The sequence below is a fragment of the Otolemur garnettii genome, unplaced genomic scaffold (assembly GCF_000181295.1).
Source record: "Otolemur garnettii isolate 467f Iridium unplaced genomic scaffold, OtoGar3 scaffold00028, whole genome shotgun sequence".
In the NCBI taxonomy this organism is placed as follows: Eukaryota; Metazoa; Chordata; class Mammalia; order Primates; family Galagidae; genus Otolemur; species Otolemur garnettii.
Window position 1 is genome coordinate 4,151,129 of NW_003852423.1, and position 22,218 is coordinate 4,173,346.

At 39.6% G+C, this 22,218-nt stretch overlaps 1 protein-coding gene across 1 annotated transcript in view; it reads left to right on the forward strand.

The window, feature by feature from the left end:
* DNAH11 (dynein axonemal heavy chain 11) overlaps positions 1-22,218 on the forward strand; it is a 357,421-nt gene that overhangs the window by 42,627 nt on the left and 292,576 nt on the right. The window contains exons 10-20 of the mRNA XM_012804394.2: positions 4,232-4,369; positions 4,658-4,782; positions 5,758-5,953; positions 8,687-8,791; positions 8,935-9,327; positions 14,033-14,365; positions 14,584-14,838; positions 14,919-15,088; positions 15,273-15,495; positions 19,226-19,342; positions 19,441-19,527. Of these exons, the coding sequence (XP_012659848.1) occupies positions 4,232-4,369; positions 4,658-4,782; positions 5,758-5,953; positions 8,687-8,791; positions 8,935-9,327; positions 14,033-14,365; positions 14,584-14,838; positions 14,919-15,088; positions 15,273-15,495; positions 19,226-19,342; positions 19,441-19,527 (2,142 nt within the window). The remainder of the gene's footprint in view (positions 1-4,231; positions 4,370-4,657; positions 4,783-5,757; positions 5,954-8,686; positions 8,792-8,934; positions 9,328-14,032; positions 14,366-14,583; positions 14,839-14,918; positions 15,089-15,272; positions 15,496-19,225; positions 19,343-19,440; positions 19,528-22,218) is intronic.

The window sequence follows — 22,218 nt, forward strand, 5'->3', positions numbered from 1 at the left end:
AACTGACCAACACCTGGAGGTGGGCAACATAAGGGACCAGGCCTGCTGTGCTGATACGTACATGAGGTGCGTACCCAGTCTATGAAAATTAGGTCAAGTTAAGGAGGTGGCCAATGTAGGGAGGTGGTCAACTATGGAGGTTCTGCTGTAGTTTTTTGTTTTTTTAAAAACTCTTTCATGAGACTGAGATACTGTTGGTTGAAATATATAGCTTATTGTTACAAAATGACTGGTAATCTTATCTCCGAGGTACAATTACTATTTAACACTGCTGCAAGTTATGCATGCACATTTCTCTTTGGCTGAAATGACATTATATCCTGATCCTCTATTGTAAGTTTCTCCACTTAGCTAAGAGCCATAAATATTTTTCTTGCCTTTATAAGAGAATTGAACAATATTATTTCTGAACGTCTGTATAGCTGTCTATGATATTCTCTGTTACTGGCACTAGTTTTCTTTCATGCTTTGATAAATAACTGTAAAAAGGAATGTAGAATGAAATCTCAGTTACAGAGGCTCCTTCTGTTTCAAATTCCAGTTTCTCTCCTCATAGCTATTATTACGGATTCTGTTACATGCCAGTTAATTTTTTTTTTCAGAACAATTTTGTCTCTCAGTTTTTTTGTTATGTATTTTTTTCTTTAACTTTCAACATATTTGTACCCATACGCTAAAAAAGCGTCAGCTGAGAGCCTGCTATTGTAAGCTCTGTGAGGATGGGGTATCACCTCTGGCTTTGGGGCCGTTGAGGTCATCTTCCGCAGTGCTCCGTGCAAGCAGGCATTTTATAAGTGCTTGAGCTGAGGTCGCCTGATGGGTATTCTGAGTAATGGAATGACACCCTGATGAGGTGAACTGTTGGAAGAGCAAAGGCAGAAGAAACCATCACAGGGTTGTGTACCTGGGGGGAGGAGGATTCCACCCAGTGGTCTAGAATGATGAACCTGACCATGGACTATGGGTCCCTCGGAAGAAATATTTGTAGACTCTTTTCTAAAGAGGAGACTTCCATACCTGCTATTGTCAAAGCCACGGCCAGGAAGGGCACTGGAACGAAACACGACTCTTCCTAGTCTAAAACTGTAGAACTCCGGCCTCAACTACTGGGCCTCATTAAAAACTCTTAAGAATGGCTCTCTAAAACTTACCTGAAGGTAAACGGGAGTGTGTAGGGAAAAAATCGTCCTGGAAAAGACTTCAGGTGATATATTGGAAAGCTACTGTGGAATTGCATATCATGCAGGCAGCGGCAGATTTGTAAAACTCTTTGAGAGAAGCAAAGGAAAATAAGGTGAAAATATGACTATATGCTAGTTTGAGCGGTGATGGCAGCGTTATGAACAGTTGTGTTATGTACTAAAACTGAGAAGTAGAAGAAATTAAGGTAAACCTTACAGATTTCAAATGGGATAGCTAGAAAAAGAAGAGGGTGGTAGAAATGGATCTTTTGCCTTTGGAAGCTGAGGTGAAGGAGCGCACTTATATTCTTGATAAATACCTCTTAGTTCCACTGTGACAAGACCTAGGAGGTTCAAATGACCATTAATCTCATCCTGGAGAGTAACTTTTAGATATTATATATACTTCCTAAAACGTTGAGAATTTTCACACTGCTTTTTGACTTTAAAACTTCCCAAAGATTTTTTTTTTTGAGACCAAGTCTCCCTCTGCCACCCAGCCTGAAGTGCAATGCCTCATTCATAGCTCGCTGTGATTTCAGACTGCTGGACTCAAGACATCCTCCCACCTCAGTCACCCAAGTAGCTGGGACTCTAAGCACACCTGGATAATTTTTTAAACATTTTAAAAATAGAAACAAGGTCTTACTATGTCTCCCAGGCTGGTCTTGAACTCCTGTCCTCAAATGATACTGTTGCTCAGCCTCCCAAAGTGCTGGGATTACAGGTGTGAGGCACTGCACCTGCCCCCAAAGAATATTTTCTCTATGTCTTTCTGCTTTTTATACTCGGAGTTAAGGACCACTAAGTGGGGAAGGCAAGATACAGTGACTCTGGGCAGCTCCTGTGGTTCAGTGGGTGGGGTGCTGGCCCCATATACCGAGGGTGGTGGTGGGTTCAAACCTGAACAAAACTGCAACAAAAAATAACTGCAACTGCAAACTGGGCATTGTGGTGGGCGCCTGTAGTCCCAGCTACTCAGGAGACACTCAAGAGAATTGCCTAACCCCAGGAGTTGGAGGTTGCTGTGAGCTGTGACGCCAGAACACTCTACTGAGGGCGAAAAAGTAAGACTCTGTCTCTAAAAAAAAAAAAAAAAAAAAAAAAAAAAAAGATACAATGTATCTAGGAAGCTACCTTCTGGGAGTATTTTTAGTTAAATCTATGAGGAGTGTTTACTATTGAAGTTTTATATGAAGCCCAAACTCAAAAAAACAATGGCTGTGAGAAGAAAGTTAATAATTTACATTTTGCTAGGTAACAGCTAACCAAGTGGATTTTAAAAGACTTAACAGTTCTACTATAGTTACAACTGATGTTGCCAGAAAAAGCTGGAATGTGTTTGTCTAAATTGGCTTATAAGGTATAGTTGGAATTACATTTTAGTTTCTGTAATTTTTTAATGCTGATTCTCTTTCCAGGAAATGTAGTTTATGAGATGTTTAAAAATTTTAAATTATAAATCTATATTTTAAATTGTGTTCCTGGGGACACTTACTTCCCTAGAAAAAGAACAAAGCTCTTTCCTTTGCCATGTTGCTAACAAGACTCAAGCCTTGGAAGACAGTTTTTCTGTCATCGTAAAAACATTTTTTTTGAGAAGATGTCTTCTTTCAATGAAAAGAAGGCCTTTATAACAGTCCTAATAACTTATTATGAAGCCCACACAGAGTAAGCAAATAACAAAATAATATAACTTTATTCATGGCACTTTGGCTGAAGCAAAGACCCAGGTGCCAGACAGTCTGGGTTCAAATCCCAGCTTTGCTGCTATTAGCTGTGTGAATTTGGGCAAGTCCCTTCCTCCCCTAAACTCAGTTCTCTCCCTTAGAGCATGTGGTAAGAACAACATTTTTAAAGCCCTTTAAAGGTAGAGCTCCTGGCACTACAGAAACATTCTATCAAAATATAATTTGTAATTGTATATCATTTTGCTTGTAGGGAAAGCTATCTCATGTCTGCACACAAAAGAACCCACCCTGGGGTCCTGGGGGCTGTACCTCAGTGGTTAGAGTGCTGGGCCTGCACACCAGTGTGCTACCAGGGATGGCGGGTTTCAACCTTAAACGGACCTGCTTAACAAAAAACCCTCAAGAACCCACACAGGCAGTACATGAGATGGGAGGCTAGCAGGGATCTACAGGGTAGGCTTGCTAAATAGCTGGACTTCGTGCCACTGGCAGTAAAGGTAGCTTGAAATCTAGGGGATGCTGTTGACTGAGCAAATGGAGTTTGTGGGTCTTCATTCTTCTGTTCTGCTGGTAATGTGATCCTCTTCAATCCATGTGTCTGTTTTTTTTCTGTCCCACTAACAATTGGCTTTCTCTGCTTGCTAATAGCTTCTGCTCACTCATAATTTCGCTGGTGTAGATCCAGCCAGCCGTGTCCTCATGCTTACAAAGAAAGGATCTGATCAGCTCAAGGCCCTGGTTTGAGCCAGAGCATTCATGTCAAAAAAGCCAGCCACCTGAGGGGTGGTTGTCCTCAGAATAGTCACCGCTGCTGCCCTGTAACACTTTGGAGGTGGCTGGAGCACAGGGATCCACCAGGACCCTGAGTGGGGCATTCTCTGTGGTTGGTGCTTCTGCTGTAATTATTAATGGTGTGAACTGGAGGTCCTAAATGTGGACATGGATATGGATATTTATATCTAATAAATACACCTGTAGGAGGGTAAAACTAATAAGGACATTAATCTTTCTTCTATTTATATACCTGCAAAGCATCCTCTAAAATATCTCCTGGTGCCCGATTGGCAGTGGTATTACCGGAGAGCAGGAATTGCTAACAGGAAGTGGTTCATTTCTGCCTCTTATTGATTTCTACTGAGGAAGGAAAATTACTTTACCTCTAGATTTTGGTTTCCTGGATATATAGAAATTTTAGGGAGACACAAAAATATGTTTCCCATTTTGAGGCCTTGCAGGATGCTTTGAGGTTCTAGACTTTTCCTCTAGTCATGTAAGAGGTTTAATGGGGATCATTGTGAGCTGAGTATTTGTCTTTAAAACTTACAGTTCTTAACCTTTCTTTAACTTTGATTTTTATAGCTTTTGACCATATTTGGAAATTTTCTAGAGAAACCAGTTGTCATGGAAATTTTCAGCCCACATTACAGCGCACTAGTGCATATGTTAACTACAGAGTTGGACACGTGTAAGCAATTGTATACTGCACACATGAAACAGGTAAGGGTTAGATAAGGTGGAGCACGTCCACATGTGATTTTTCCAGATAATGTCCATCAACCAGGGCTATATTTGATTATATCTAGAGATGAGATATAGGCACTAAAATTCGTATGCTTCTATTTAATTGGTTTCCTCATGGACATGGAGAACTGTAATTCTTCTACTGATCCCGTTATTAAACACACGCATGTATGTTCCTGTAAAAGTCCCAGAATGAACAGTTGCTGACAAGCAGTGTGATCGAATGTTCCCTTTTGTCCTCTTCCCCGAAACATCCACCTGCAGATTGAACATGGATGTGTAGTTCTTAACAAGAATATGCCATTTGCTTCGGGAAATATCAAATGGGCCAAAGAGCTCCATGAACGACTTCACACGTTTTGGTCATACTTCGCATCTCTTCATTGCCTGTAAGTAGTTAGGTGTAGTGAGGGGTAAGTTACCCTAATGTCACGGGGGATTTTTACACAGGGCAATGAGCTCTGCATGCTAGCACTTAGCAGGTCATTGTCTGATTTCCATTCCTTCACTAGTTGGGTTTGCAGAGTGGGATTCATCCCTGTGCTTTTGGAATAATTTTAAAGGGACTCATAATGTCGATGTTCACCTGTCCTCACATCCCTTTTTCTTTTCACCCACAATATGTTTGGATTTTTTTTTGTTTTTGAGACAGAGCCTCAAGCTGTTGCCCTAGGTAGAGTGCCATGGCATCACAGCTCACAGCAACCTCCAACTCCTGGGCCCAAGGGATTCTCCTGCCTCAGCCCCCCAAGTAGCTGAGACTATAGGTGCCCCCCACAACACCTGGCTATTTTTTTTTTTTTTTTTGGTTGCAGCTGACGTTGTTTGGCAGGCTTGGGCTGGATTTGAACCCACTAGCTCAGGTGTCAGGCCTGGGCTGGATTTGAACCCACTAGCTCAGGTGTATGTGACTGGCACCTTAGCTGCTTGAGCCACAGGCACCAAGCTGTTTGGATTTTTTTGTCATTATTGTTTTCCTTTCTTCACTAACTAACACTTATAATATCAGATAACAGAATGAAGTAACATATACATAGTGTGATCACACGGTTATGCAGTCCTTTGTGCCTTTTTCCTTCATTTGTAGGAATCAGTAATTTGTTGCCATTGACACTTAGTAAAATCTTTGGATTTCCATTAATTTAATAAATCTACCTTAAAAAAAAATCTCTCTTTTAGAACAAAAACAATTTATAAGTATTATTTGATCTTTGTATTTCTGAGTGCTTAAAGTGTATTATCACATTTTATATTAAATATATTATATATTGCATTATTATAAGGAATTTAAGCTGAAACCTATCTCAGACATATTCGTACACATATACAGTATACAGACGAGTAGTAAAACTTCATTCCTACAGGTTCGTGGGTCACCCTGATGATGCCATAGTTTATCAGAAGTATGTTGAAATGACCACTTTGCTAGACCAATTTGAAAATCGTATTTATGATGACTGGAAAAGTAATGTGGATGAAATCTGTGAATTCAATTTGAATCAACCTTTGGTTAAATTCAGTGCTATAAATGGTCTTCTCAGTGTCAATTTTGACCCAAAGGTAGGAATGTGATTTTTAAAGCTATTTTATAGAGCTCTTTTTATTATAAATATATTCCTTATACTTCCAGGCATTACAATTTATTTTGGGAAAATGTCAGTGCTATGAGGATAGAAGATAAACAACTTCTAGTAGGTCTTTGTTTTAGATATTTATTTCTGAAATTCTATATTAATTACCCTTTATTATTTTGTCCCATACTTATTTCTAGATGATAAGCTACTGTACATAGGGTCCATTTCATTTTCTCTGTGTTCTGTGTTTCTAGCGTAATGTCTGGCACTTCGTAACACTTCGTAAATGTTAGCTCAACTGAATTAAATCATTAGTCTTTACCAGATGGTTTCTGGCTTGAATATATTCATAACATATACCAGTTTTGTAGTTAATTAGAATTTTATCATATAAGATTTGAGGAGTCCACAGAATATATAGAATGAAAGATCTGTCATACTTTTGGTGAACAGTGGTAAATTTTGATTTATTGTAATTTCTTCTGAAGGACAATAGGCTTGTATATGGTAATTAAAGTGATGGTAATTTAAAAATAATTTTATAAAAAACATAAAACAGGCTCGGTGCCTGTAGCTCAGTGGCTAGGGTGGCAGCCACATACACCAGAGCTGGCAGGTTCGAACCCAGCCTAGACCTGCCAAACAACAATGACAGCTACAGCCAAAAAATAGCCAGGCATTTAGGCGGGTGCCTGTAGTCTCAGCTACTTGGAAGGCTGAGGCAAGAGAATCGCTTAAGTCCAGGAGTTGGAGATTGCTATGAGCTGTGATGCCACAGCACTCTACCCTGGGCAACAGCTTGAGGCTCTGTCTCAAAATAAATAAATAAATAAATAAATAAAAAAAACCTTTTCCTGGGGCCAGGCAGGGTGGCTCACGCCTATAGTCCCAGCACTTGGGAGGCCAAGGTAGTGGATTGCCTGAGCTCATAAGTTGAGACCAGCCTGAGCCAGAGCGAGACCTCATCTCTAAAAAAAAGCATAGCTGGGCGTTGTGGCGGGTGCCTGTAGTCCTAGCTACTTGGGAGCCTGAGGCAAGAGAATCACTTAAGCCCAAAATTTGAGGTTGCTGTGAGCTGTGATACAACAGCACTCTATTGAGGGTGACAAAGTGAGACTCTGTCTCAAAAAAAAAAATTATGTTTTTCCTCTAATTTAATAGATGAATAAAAGTATATCATTGTTAACTTACATTGCCTTGACTCTCAGAGGGTCTAAACACCTTTTTAAAATTTTTGAATTATTATGGGTACATAATATTTAGTTATTGTATATGTATGTTTATAGGGTGCATGTAATGTTTGATACAAGCATACAATGTGAATTAATCAAATCAGGGTAACCGAGGTATCCATTACCTCAGGCATTTATCACTTTTTTGTGTTAGAACATTTTAATTCCACTCTTTTAGTTATTAATATTTTAAAGTATACCCTTACTGTCAACTACAGTCATTTTGCTCATCAAATATTGTTGATTTTAATTACCTAACAGTATTTTTGTACTATGTGAATATATTTAATAAATGTTAGGGGGGTATGTGTATATGTATTTATATGTATTTTAAATATCCCATTTCTAGTAGTTTTCTAGATAAGTGGCACAAAATAAGCTTGCTTTTATATTTACTTTTCACTTTTTCTTTTTTATTTCTTTTATTTTCTTTTATATTTTATGCTTTACAGTAAAAGGAAAGCTTATAAGAATATCTTCAATTTTCCATACAAAACAAGGTAGCTGAAGAATCTCCCTGAGTTTTCTTTTTTTTTTAGAGACAGAGTCTCACTGTATTACACTCTGTAGAGTGCAATGGTGTCACAGCTCACAGCAACCTCCAACTCCTGGGCTTAGGCAATTCTCTTGCCTCAGCCTCCCGAGTAGCTTGGACTACAGGTGCCCACCAGAACTCCTGGCTATTTTTTTGTTGCAGTTTGGCTGGGGCCGGGTTTGAACCCACCACCTTCGGTATATGGGGCTGGCGCCCTACCCACTGAGCCACAAGTGCCGCCCTCTCCCTGAGACTTTAGTTGGTGAAGCTTGTGTATTTGCTGTTAGTGATGCCTGTAGTCTTTCATAACTGTCCAAATGCAGGCCTAAGAAGTGGGAAGTTAACCTCCCTGAGCCTGATTGTTGTAGTCTACACCCTAATTCTCATTTATACCCCTAAAATATAAAGAATAGTGTGGCTTTATTTTGCTAATAAAACTCAGCATACATACCTAGATATGTGAACTAGAGAAATGAGGATTCCTTCTACCTCCTGACTTCATAGAAACTAATTTCCTAAGATACTTTAGGGAGAGTTCACACACCTTTATGGTATTATGGGATGGAAGATTTTTGCTTTTAAAAAACATATTTGAGACAACAATAGTGAATAATAACTTTTTGTATGTTTTAAGGTGACTAAAAGAGTTAAATTAGAATGTTCTTAACACAAAGAAATGATACCCCAGTTGAGATAATGGATACCCCAGTTACCCTGGTCAGATCATCATACATTGTATACTTGCATCAGAATATCACATGTATCTATAAATATGTTCAGTTATTATAGATCTATAATAATTAAAAATGAAAAAATCCATATGAAATAAAACCTATTTACCTTGACGATTTGGAAGTGTAGTGACCATTGGATGAGATCTTACGTATTTCAACTTGAACTTGTGGTAAAGTAGAATGCTATGCTTAAACAATATTTGATTTTCTTTCAATAGCTAGTGGCTGTATTGAGAGAAGTGAAATACCTTTTGATGCTGAAGAAAACACACATACCGGATTCCGCTTTAGCCCTCTTCCAAAAAAGAAACACAATTTTAAAGGTTTGTGGTTTTAGAGATTAGAATAGAATAGAAATATTTTGGATTTTAGTTATTAACACATAAACCTATGGCATTTGTTTTACTTGTAGGAGAAAATAGTTAACATATTTGGCATTTTTTGTTCTGGGCTTTTCTTTGCTTAGTACATCGGAAATCTTGACCTGCTTGTGCAAGGATATAATAAGCTAAAACAGACTCTCCTGGGAGTTGAATACCCGCTGATTGAAGAAGAGCTGAGGGCTGTGGATGAGCAGCTGACAGCAGCCACAACATGGCTGACCTGGCGAGATGACTGCTGGGGCTACATCGCGGGCGTGAGGGCAACCACCTCTGAGCTGGAGCGCAGGGTCGAGCTGGCGCAGAACAACGTGAAGGTCATCCAGCAGACCATGAAGGCCTGGGCTGGGTGTACGCTCCCTCCCAGGAGAGAGCACAGAAGAGAGACGGCCTTGACTTTGGAGGACAAGGGTGATTTGTTTATTAAAAAATACAAGTTAATCCAAGAAGATGGCTACAAGATCCATGACTTGGTTGAGGTATTGACTTTTGTATCAAAATTCATAGAAAATCTCCTTTTGTTTAGAGAGGTGCAAAAATACTTAATATAATAAAGTAGGATTCTTTTAGTGAGCCTGAAAGAGCTTCATGAATGGTTTCCCTGAGCATTTAAAAGTGGGAGAATTTGTGTTAGTGGCCTGTCATTTTTGTGGCCCTCACTGCTCTCATTCCTGATGAGAAGAGATTAGAATGTGAGCTGTGTTGATTCAGAAGAAAGGCTAGGGGTGGAATCTTCATCTTTGTCATAGTCTAGCCTCTTTCAGATGTTATTAATAGCTACCACTGTTTGTTGAATGCCTTGTAGATGCCAAACACCTCATTTACATCATCTTAAGGAATCCTCTCAACCGTCTCCTAACGATGGAAGCAATAGTTACCCTCCTTATCACAAAGATTTGAGTTCTTTAAGTTGTAATAGGCAGTATTGTGGGGTTTTCAATTTAAGATAAAACAGAAAACAAAACAAAACTAGAAAATGAAAACAAGCAAACTCCCCAGAAGTCCTTTGTTTCAGGGAGCTTATACTATAGTTGGCGAAGATAGCAAGAGAAAAATAACAGATAGTGTATCAGTTCTAGATAGAGCAGAGTGGCTGGGATAGGGAGTCCGTTCAGAGAACTGACAGGGAAGGAGGCACGCAGACGGTGGAAGGGCAGTCCGGGTGGTGCGGCGGCCTCAAGGTCATTAGGAGGACTTCGGATTTTACCCTAAGGGGAAAGAGAAGCCAGAGCCTTTCTGCTCCATGAGTTTCTTACCTTTTCACTGAGACCCACTCTGATCATCGTGTTCATAGGAGTTTAGGCCCACTCCTACATCCTCCATCTCCCATGCTGAATTCCTTTGCCCTGCTATAATCTTACAGCTGTGTGTTTTCTCTGCCTTGCCCTAAGGAGAGTTCCCACGTCCGAGGGCTGGGCACAAGGAAGCAAGGAGGTGCTAGGCTGCTCGAATAATCCCGGTGGGCAGGGATGATATCTGGATCAGGGTGGTCCCACTGACCGCTATGTGGTCCGTGGCAGTTCATAGTTAGATATTCTTAGAAGGTAGAGCCAGCAGATTTTGCTGTGAGAGAAGTCAAGGATGACTTTGAGGTTTTCCAGGAAACCAGGGCAGGGTGGCATCCTCGAAGGGTAATGGATTTTCTCACCAAACAGTAAAGTGTGACACACTTGATATGATATACTGAGTATGTGTAGCAAAAAGAAAATAAAAAGTGAAAAATGAATGTGGGTTTCAAACTATCTGTTGACTTCCAGAGTTTTCTGAAATTGCTGAGAAAGACTTAATTTTCCCTATTGATGGCAGTTAGCGAGGACAAAGACATGGTATCTGCCTTCCTTGGTTATTATATTAGCATCCTAGGGCTGCCTTGAAGAGTACCAGAATCAGGTGTCATAAAAATGATAGAAATTTATTCTCTCCTTGTCTGGAGGCTAGAAGTCTGAAATCAAAGTGTGGGCAGGCCCAGCCTCCCTCTGAAGGCTCTGCCGACAGTCTGGGTAGCCTTGAGATAAAGAAGGCATATATCTGGAAATCAATTTGTTTTTCAATGGTAGCTTAACTAAGTCATTCCATTGACCATTCCTAGTTGTTCACCTGGTTGGTGTGAATTATTCTGTGACTTTTAAAACATTTCTGCAACTGTTTCTGCCTTAGAATCTGTCTCATGGAGGACAGATGATAGATTACAATTAGTTTTTTCCCGTTATATTTTATTGATAGTAAAAAAACTCCGTACTCCCCAAACTCTAATCTAGGGGCTTTAAACCATTAAGATTTATGAATCCTGATTAAAATGCATTGAAAATATGGCCAATACACGACATGACTAGAAATCATTATAGAATAAAACAAGTTTTTGCAGTGTCAGAGAATGAGGTTGGAATTTTTCTAACATACGGATTCTCTTAATTTTTTTCCATAAGGTAGACTAAGAAGCTTTGAAACCACTGTTCTCACTATGAGAATGGAGGGAGCCTGATGGAATATAAGCCAACTTTAAAATGAATATTAAATGATAATTTGTTTTTGTGAATTATACTTTTTATGTGATTTTTTTCCCCCTCTTGACTTATTAGCTCAGGATTCTGAACCTAGTTCTCGGGCTTCTGGTGAGAACTGAGGTTTGGGGGAAGCCTATAAAAATACAGGAAGGCGTGGAGTCCGTTCTGCCTTTTCATGCTGTATCCTGGGTGGCTTGTGAGGTGTCAGCAAATCACCTGGCGTCAGAGTTTAAGATTCAGGGAGAAGGGAGAGGAGCAGAACCCTTGGAGATGGGGTCTGGAAGGGACTGAGAGATTGTTCCAGGCCCCAAAGCTCTCTGTTCTCTCCCTTTTCCTCCATTTACTCTAATGTGTTGAAAATTCCTTTTTTTTTTTTTTTTGTAAATGCCACTGTGGTGATGAACTGGATCTCTCGGTGTGAAAATGTATTTAGAGCTGTGACATGCTAGGAGAGGCCCTGCCCTGGGAAGTCTAGAAGGCTGCTTTCAAGTCCCAGCTCAGCTGTTCACCTCCTACCATGGGGACTCTCAAAGTGTTTTGGGGCTTTATCTTCATACCTTTCAAATGAAGAGACTAACAAGATGGTCTTGAAGGATTCCCTTTCAGCTCTAAGGTCTATACTTTTACTTTCTAGTGATTACAAAGGAGCCAGGGCTGCTGTGTACAGGTTCCTAGGATGTACACTGCACAACTTCTGGGGTACAGGTCACATGACCACACATATGAGTGATTCTACCTGTGTAGTGGGCAAAACAGCATCCCCCAGAAAGGAGCTGTTGTTAAATTTGTTTGAAAGCAAAAATCCCCTTGGATTCTCTCAACTCTTCCCTGACTTAGTATGAACTAGAGTCCTCTCTATAGTTCTGATTTTTGCCTAAAGCAGACACCTCTGCATCCTGGAATCATTTATCCACAGTAGAGAATAATCAAAGAAAGCAGAGAGTATGGTCCACCTTATAATCACCTCTCATGCCAGTGTCTTTTTTCTGTGCTACAGTTCCTGCTTTGATCATTGGCTGTCTGGTCTATAGAGACCCATGATCCCCAACCATTTTTAGCACCAGAGACCAGTTTCATGGAAGATGATTTTTCTGCAGCTCGGGGTGGGGCAGATTGATTTGGGGATGATTCAGGGACGATTGAAGAGTATTACTTTTATTGTGTACTTTATTTCTGTTATTATTACATGGTAATATATAATGAAATAATTATACAACTCACCATAATGCAGCATCAGTGGGAGCCTTGAGCTGGTTTCCTTATAATTAGATGGTCCCATAGGTTCATGCTCCTATGAGAATCTAATGCCGCTGCGGACTTGGCAGGAGGCCGAGGTCAGGCATTGGTGAGGGTAATGGGGAGTAGCTATCAACACAGAGGAAGCTTCTCTGGCTCGCCCATTGCTCACCTCCTGCTGTGCAGCCTGATTCCCAACCAGCCACAGACCAGTATCAGTTTGTGACCCAGAAGTTGGGGACTGTGGACATAGACTGTGCAACCTTTGCTACCCAGACAATCTCTTTGGGATCAGCCTTGTTGCCCACCTGACTTTTTCAAATCTGTGCCATTAGGCCAAACACACGGTTCACCTAACCTGTAGCATCCTTTAACTACATCCTGTCTTCTGGCCCCATTTTGCCTGTCTGTCACCCATGCTCTAGGAGATGTGAAGGTAGAGCAGTTCTTACTGATGCAGCACAGAAGGAGCTTAGCCTTCACCAGCGCAGGACTTCCCGAGCTGAGTTACCAATCCACAGGCTGCTCATAGACAGTTTACAAAAAAAAAAAAAAAAAAAAAAAAAAAATTCCCTTATGTTTAAAATATGATTCAGCAACAACTGGGCTAAACCAAATTCAGTGTTCTTTAGTATGATGGGTGGTTCCCTGTAAGCTTCCAAGAATGCCATAAAATACACAATACTTCCCTGACTTGATGATCTTCAGATATTCCAGAATGGGATTCTGTACAGCAGCAGTCCCCAACCTTTTTGGCACCAAGGACAGGTTTCATGGAAGACACTTTTCCATGGTTGGGTGTGCAGGGGTGACAGACAGAGCTCAGGTGCTGCTGAGAGCAGTGGGCACCAGTTGGAGGCTGTAAGTACAGAGGAAGCTGCTTAGCTGCTCACCTGCTGTGTGCCTGGGTTCCCAAATTTCATGGAAGACCATTTTTCCATGGACAGAGAGGGACAGGGGTCATGGAGAGGAGGTAGAGCTCTGTGCCTGGTGACCAGCTCCTGACAGGTTGCAGACTGGTCCTGGGGACCTCAGCAACAAAGGACTAGTTTGATAAATCTCTTCATTTACAGGTAAGGCCCTCAGAGGCAAAATCCAAGGGCACATAGAATTAGGGACAGACGCAAAACTAGACCCCAGGTTTAGTGCCTCTAAAATTTACCAGGAACTAATACATTTTCTGCCTATATTTGAAGATAACAATCTTCATATGGATCTTTCCTTTAAAAACTGACTTTGAATATATTTCCTGTGTACTTACTATTACAAAATCCTGCTCAGATCTTTGCCATCTAGCTTAAGGTTCTGTAACCGAAGCCTTTTAGTGTTCCTGTGCTGTGCACAACAGTGCAGTCCTTTTTTAAGCGATCCATTCAAATGGAAAACTTTCATTATTATCTTCATTATTGCTTATGTTCATTTGTTAAAATTTTCCTGTTTTTAGGAAAATAGGAAGCTCTTCAAAGCAGACCCCTCTCTGGATACCTGGAAAATTTATGTAGAATTCATTGATGACATCGTGGTCGAAGGCTTTTTTCAAGCTATCATGCATGACTTAGATTTCTTTCTGATGAATACGGAGAAACAATTGAAGCCTGCACCATTTTTTCAAGCACAAATGATCTTAATGCCCCCTGAGATTGTGTTTAAACCTTCTTTAGACAGAGAGGCTGGAGATGGATTCTATGACCTGGTTGAAGAAATGCTATGCAATAGTTTCAGAATGTCTGCTCAGGTGACGCGCATAGCAACACATCTCGAAATAGCAAATTATCAGGTATTTTCTTTGTGAATAGGTGTTAGTTTTGATATTAACGGTTTGAAATAATTTGGCGTGACGGGGGTCACCTGGAAGGGAGAAGTTTGGAAAAGCAACACAACTTTTTATTTTGCCAATTCTTCTCCCTTTAAAGAATGGTCTTGGAAAAGTTATGTTTCCAATAATTGATGGGGAAAGTTTGTTTTGTATAAGTGCTTGGTTTTCCTCTCATTTAGAATGATATGGATAACATGTTAGGCCTGGCAGAGGTCCGGCAGGAGATAATGAAGAGAGTGGCAGATGTCATCAACAAAGTCTTGGATTTCAAAAATACCCTGGAGGCCTACGCTTATCTCTGGGTGGATGACCGAGCTGAGTTTCTGAAGCATTTTCTTCTGTATGGTCCTACTGTGTCATCGGAGGAGGTGGATGCCCATGCAAACGAAGAAATCCCTGAGCAGCCACCAACTCTTAAACAATTCAAAGAACAGGCAAGGAAAGCCCTTAGCATTTGATGCAGCTAATGGCCTTTTGTTTCAGTTGCTACGCTTATTTTTTTTTCTTATTACAGATTGACATTTATGAGGCTTTGTATGTTCAGATGAGCAAGTTTGATGACTTCCGAGTGTTCGATAGTTGGTTCAAGGTGGACATGAAGCCTTTCAAAGTGAGCTTGTTAAACATCATTAAGAAATGGAGCTGGATGTTTCAGGAGCACCTTTTGAGATTTGTCCTTGACAGGTAGCCTTTATACTTTGGTAGTTGGAATTACAACACTGCTTTCTAAAACTGAGATATTAATATTGCCAATTTCATAATAGAGATAACAAGTAATATTTAATTAGGTATGTAATGAAAATAAGGTAGAATCCTACACTGCTAAATGTTTTACTAAACTGTGTGTGTATGTACATATACTTCATAGTCTGAATGAGCTACAAGAATTTTTAAAGGAGACAGATGCAGGACTTCAGAGAGAATTGAGTGAAGGTGATCACGATGGTTTAGTTGACATCATGGGGCACCTTCTGGCTGTAAGAAGCCGACAGAGAGCCACAGATGAACTCTTTGAACCCCTGAAAGAAACCATCCTGCTCTTGGAAAGTTATGGTCAGAAGATGCCTGAGCAAGTCTATATGCAGCTGGAGGTACGTGGAGAGGGGTGAAACAGCCAAAATTACCATAAATTGTACTTCCCCTTTAGCCAAGTGCTTTATGGGTACTCTTTTATGACATCCTTATAACAACTGTAGGCAATATTTTTATCTTACAGATTAGGAAATCTGATAGAGAATTAATAACTTTCCCAAGGTCACACAAGAAGTAAGGCCAGTCAACGTTCTACTATAGGTGTGTTTTGTGACGAAATACCAGTAATGCTGGGCTACAAGTCATCTTCCCGGAAGATACTTAGGTTGTGAAGAGTCTCTGAGTTGCCTTTTTGAGTTCCAGGGTTACCATCAGGGTCACACATGACATACACGTATAGCCACACTTTTTGCATTCAGAACTGTCTGTCAGTTAAGAAGTGTTTTAGTTTGGGAAACATATCCTGGACATGTTAATAAAGAATAAATAAATAAAGCTCAATTTGGATGGAGAAATTCTGTGTTTCCCCCCCTCAAATTTTTATGCCCTCCTCCTGTTTCTATGCGCTGGAAGGATTTGGTGGCTGCTGTGTGCCAAATGATCAACAAAGTATTTTTAATTATAACTGAAAACTATAAGCAATCTCACAGTTGAGGCTCTGTTCTGGATATTTCTGGATATCTGTTATTGTTCTGGATATTTCATATGAATAGAACTATATAATATGTGACCTATTGGGCCCAGCTTCGTCCCCTTGGCATGATGTTTCCGAGGGCCATTCAGATGAGCACATGTATCAGTACTTCATCCTCTTTCATGGCTGAATCATATTTCCTTGCATGTATGGAGTACAATTTGCTTATCCCTTCATCTGTTGATGGACATTTGGTTTGTTTCCAGCTTTTGACTATTGTGAATTATGCTGCTGTGAACATTGGTGTGTAAGCATTTGTCGGAGTACCTGGATTCAATTCTTTCTGGTATATACTTAGGAGCAGAATTGCTGGGTCACTTGGTAATTTTATATTTAACTTTTTGAGCAAGTGACAAGGTGTTTTTCACAGTGGCTGTTTTGTTTTGTATTCCCGCATTTTGTTCTGGGAGGACTAAAGGCAGCAATGTATTTACAATCGCTCTCTGGACTATGAAGACCATAAAGAATGCCTGTAGATGAATTGTTAAGTTCTATTTAAGCATAAAACTGTCCTAAGACACGGAGGGGGATGACAAGCTGTGGATAGATAGATGAGAGATGAAATAGTTACAATAGAACCAACTATAAATATATTTTTATTTTTAGAAAGATTTAGATACTCCTTGCGTCAGATCTTGGACCTTACAATCTTTCTTGCAGAGAAACTAGTCATAATGCAAGTAATTGATGAAGGGATTTTGGCCATGGCCTCCAGAATTTGTGTCATACAGATTTGTTTCACTTCTCTAGGTTATAGTAGTATTGAAAATACTAGGCTTTCCAATATTTCAAAAGCAAGCCACACTTTCAGCTAGGGGTGCATCACTATGTTAGCATTTTAGGCTCGTCCAGAGGAAAGGTAGGATTCATAGGCAGCACATGTTGCTTGTGAAGAGTGACAGGGCCCCGATTTTATTTTAATTAAAGCAACTCATAGCAGTTACTCTCAGTTTCTCTTTTTATTTCGGGCAGTCGTAACATTTTTCAAATGTTGTCTGTACTTAGTTTTGTGCTGGAAATAAACCCCGAGATGTGGCTGTGCATACTAAGAATTGAAGCTTTATTTCCTCAAAGTCATGGGCATTTACCACCTGCGAGATGGTCTGTCGCTTGAGGCAGCATCTTTTCAGCCTTTTGCCTCTTTCCATTTCTCTTACCCATTCTAATTCAGTTCTTGTTACATCTTACCTCAGCCATGACAGCAGCTTCCTAATTCACCTCATTCTTTTTCACATCCCATCTACCGCACACTACTCTGAAGTGGAATTAAAGTAATAATGTACTGATCTTATCAGGTTCTTCCCTGCTCAGAAGCTTCACTGCCCCAGCTCTGTGAATACTGTCCGATTTCCATTAGAGCCCACACTTTCACCCCATGATGTCTTGTCATTGTACCTTGCTGTATCTCAAAGGAACTCTCCTAATCTCTGCCTAATGAGACCCAACAATTCCTGCCAGTCTCAGATTCCACCTTGGCTCCTCCTTGAGTGTATTGTATCTGTCAGACTTTGGAGCTCACCTGATCTGTTGGTTTTCAAGAATATATATTTTTATCAAGTGGAAGACTATTTGCAATCTCCAAATATAAAGCAGGTTGCTATGCTTGAAGAGGGTTAAGAGACCTGAGCCCAATGATATGATTTCTCTCTGGCTCCCCAGCCCCAGCCACGGCCACCGAATGAGCTCCACGTAGTATAGTAGAGCCTCCATAGTTGACCACCACCCTACACTGACCACTTCCTTAAGTCAACCTAATTTTCATAGACCAGACATGTACCACATGTACATATCAGTACAGTAGGCCTGGTTCCTTACGTTGATACCTCCCCCTGGGAGGCCAAATTACAGAGATTCTGCTATTTAGATTGGAGTGGGATTAGAAATGCACGGGGAGACTCTCTCTGCACAGATGAGAATGCAGAGTTTTGATGAGGGGAAGGACAAAGGAGTTCAGAGGTTGCTGAACTGGTTTAGCATTCCTGTTGTGACACTGTGTAGTCTCCCAACTGTTTTGATTCCAGAACCCACAGACCTCATGATGGATGTCAACACATTCTGTCCTATAGAATAGTTATTGTGTGTGTCACATTCACTCTGACAGATTATAAAACAATTTAAATCAAAGAATGTGTTTTACCTTTGTAGTACCCCTCCACTGCACAAGCAGTATTTACCCTTAGCACAGTGGACTCTTCATAATTGGCAGTTACTGAATCATTCATCAAACATTTAATATTTATTGAGGGTTACAAAATGGTTCTTAGAATCTCTGATTTTTGCACTTCAGCCACACAAGTAGAGTCCCATTACTATGTGTGGTTTTGGATGACAAAAACAATTTCAGTCTCCCAGGACATGACCCAAAGAAACAATGCTTTGTTAGTCTGGACACAAGGAATGCTTTTCAGTGGTAGTTATATATAACCTGTGCTCTTCAAAGAAAATGACTGGCTTTGTCCTATTTGCATAGTAGGCAGAGAGCACAGAGTTGGGTTGGTACCTGAACTATTTATTGGTTCTTTTGTCTCACATCAAGTAGGCATTAACTTTCCCTTCCCTTTACCTCTTCTCCCTTCAAAAATCTTAGACATCTAAAATAAACCCAACCTCAATGCTCAAACTCTCCAGCAAGAAAGATAGAGCTTTCAAGCTAGAGAAAAGCAGAGGGTGAAATTGGTTCTCATCCTCATCTTTGCCCCGTCAGAGTCAGAGCACCTGTTGTCACTTGCTAAATTGTTAAATATGACTGGCTTCCATTCCAGTTATTCAAGATCAGCACAGTTATTTCCAGAGCACTTGAATTTTATTCTCACAAAGCAAAACAATCTGGAAACTTGTGTTTATTGTAAAGAGATTTCCACTGGTTCTGAGATGGGAATAATTCTGTATGTGCCTGGAAAATCTGAAACCTTAAGTGCCAGTGGGCCAGCCTGTCCTCTAACCCTTTTAATTACTTTAATCTTTTTAAAAAATCAGTTCCTTATATGAGAACAAAATAGTGTCATGGGTTAGTATGAACACATTAGAATTATTTGATCCTATAGGGTTGATTTAGAAATTGAAGTAATTTCCCATTTGCATCTTTGTTTTTATAGGAATTACCTGAAAGATGGGAAACTACCAAAAAGATAGCAGCAACTGTCAGACATGAAGTTTCACCTCTCCAAAATGCAGAAGTCACTCTTATAAGGAAAAAATGCATTTTGTTTGATGTGAGTTACAGAGTTTTTCTTTGTTTTTAAGGAAGCTTTTACAAGGATAATCAAAGCTTATTTAAGATTCACTTTCTGTTTTTTTCTTTCCTCCTCAGAGGAAGCAGGCAGAGTTCAGAGAGAGATTCAGATGCTACGCCCCTCTTGGATTTAATGCAGAAAATCCATATACAGTGCTCGATAAGGTAATACAGCTCTTAAATATTTTGTGTGTGATACAGTGAGTAATGTACAAATGAGTTTAGACAGTGAGATACTGCTACATTTTGCCTTAGTTTTGCCATTAGTTATGGGAATCGAGAGCTATTTAAAACCCTGTTATAAGGAATTCTCTCCAACTAAAATGTTTTAAATCATGTCTTCCAAAACCACCATCACCATCAAAGTAATCATACCAGTGAAAATAACAACTATTCCTCCTGCTGGTTTTTGAGCATTTATTGTATATGTCAAGAATTTTGTTAAGCTTATTATTTACATTATTTCCTTAAGTTCTTACAGTGTTCCTATGATATGGTTTCTACTCTCCATATTTCAGATAAAGAAACAAACCTATGTAATTAATTTGTTGCAGGCTCCAGATTTAGTGACAGATTAAACTTCCGGCTTTCTAATTTTTTTTTTTTACATTTATTTCAGTACATTATGGGATATGTATGTTTCAGTATTTATAAATTTTAAGTCATAATTATAGGTGTGCCCTTCACCCAGAAAGTGTGTAATGAAGCCATTCAAAGTACCTGATGGGTGGATTTGCTTCCCTATGAGTATGTAGGTGTTGATCAACTAGCTCCAATTTAGTACTGAATGCATGTGGTGGTGGTTTTTCCATTCTTGGGGATACCTCACTTAGAATAATGGTCTTGAGTTCCATTCAGGTTGTTATGAAAGATACCAGGTCACCATCTTTTTTTCAATGTCTGAGTAATACTCCATGGTATACATATACCACATTTTATTAACTCATTTATGTATTGATGAGCATTGGAGTCTTTCCACATCCCTGCAAATGTGAATTGTGCTGCTATGAACATTTAAGTGCAGGAGTCTAAATTTTTTAATCAGAAATGTATCTACTGCTTCCCATGTGATACTTTTGCTAGTAACTTTTAACCCCCGGGAGGAAAGTCCATAACTTATTTTTAACTTTGGACATGAATATTATTGAGGCATTTAATCCTAGTTTATAATCAACAGCTATACTAGAGTTGACTATAAGGATGAATATAGTGGGCAAGTAATCCAAAATGGTAACTAATTCATAGAAGACTTGAAAAGATGTCTTAAACTTTTATTAGAAAAATAGTGTCATCCTCCAGGAACTTAACCTAGCAGCTGAAATAAGAAAATGATTTTGTAATTTTAGATTCAGGAGCTGGGTATCTTTCTCCGTTCTTCATCTGGGCTGGCATCGTGATTTTACTTTGTGCTGGACATGGTCTTTATTCCTCAGATTCCTTAGAATGGTATACAACCTGCAGCTGACATGGCTCTTTCTTCTCTTTCCAAATTTCAGATTGAATTTAGGTTTAATTAGTTTGAACGTATTCAGAAAACACCATTCTATAGCATCAGGTCTTCTTTTTCACTTGGCGGAGGAAAATTGGTTAATGTATTCACTGAAAAGGGAGTAGATTAGAATATGCTAATAGACTTGGTGAGTTTTTTTTTTTTTTTTTTTTTGATTATATCTAAATTGCAGGTGGTCTGAACAGATTGTGGATGGGAAAAGTTTTCACTTGACTAACCAACATGCTGTATGTAAACATTTACTACAGTTATTTATTGAATCTTGCCATTTTCATGCTCTACCATAACAGCATGTAATTACATATTTAAAAGTCAGAGATACTTATGCTGATAACCTGCAAAGGTTATTTTGAAAATAGTAGGGCTGGGTTAACTTTTTCTTAAAGGCATTTTCTTGGTGTGCTTGTTCAGCATGCACATCTAATGTTTTCTAATTAGATTCAACCAAAGACATTTATATTCTTGTCCTGGGCTGGTGTGGCAGATCTGAGGACCTTACTCTACAGGGTAGAATACTGACCTTCCAGGAAGCCAGTGAATCTCTCCATTTTTAATGGGATTCCCTAGTCAAGTGTCACTGTTTCTTCATAGCCAAAGGTACAATAACAGTTGAATAATGGAATTAGCATAAGTTTAGGAAAAAATATTAGAAAAAGAAAAAAGATGTTAGTTTTGGAGCATGTAGTAGACTAGACATTTTGAAAAGCTGTCTTTTATAAAGCATGCTGAATATATATTAAGAAATGTGCAATTTTAAATCTGTCACTGAGCTCCCCCCACCCACCCCCAAATAAGAGGAATCTCTAAAGGGCAGGGAAAAAATAGCATATTTGAAAGCAGGATGGAAAGTAGAGGCAAATACAGATGCCTGTGCTGTTGTAGGTGTTGATGAAAATACCACAGGTCTAGAAGTTTGAGATTAACTCTTTCATGGGGTGGTAGGAGATGCTCTTAAGAGGTGAAGAATGGGCTGTGAAAGATTGCAGCCTGCAAAGGGAGCCTGTGGGATGTCCTGTTGGTGCGTCTAAGGGTTAAAAAAAGAGGAAAAGACTTTTCTGGGGATTTATAAACATAGGCCTGTTCTCACAGAGTTCTACAGTTCAATTTTGTGCCACCTGTATGATTAAGGAATTTCTAGGCCAGTAAATTGAAATGGTCACAAATAGCTCTTTTTAGCACCCAGAAAAAGCAAACATAAATATTTCCTCAAAGTGTTCTCATTCCAGTCTCCTTAGAGGCCCCACAGATTCAGTTTAGTCAAATATGAATCCTCAATAGAACAATCAGTAAACATACTATCACGTATAAAGTCAGTGGAAGAAACCACAGATATCGACCCATATAAA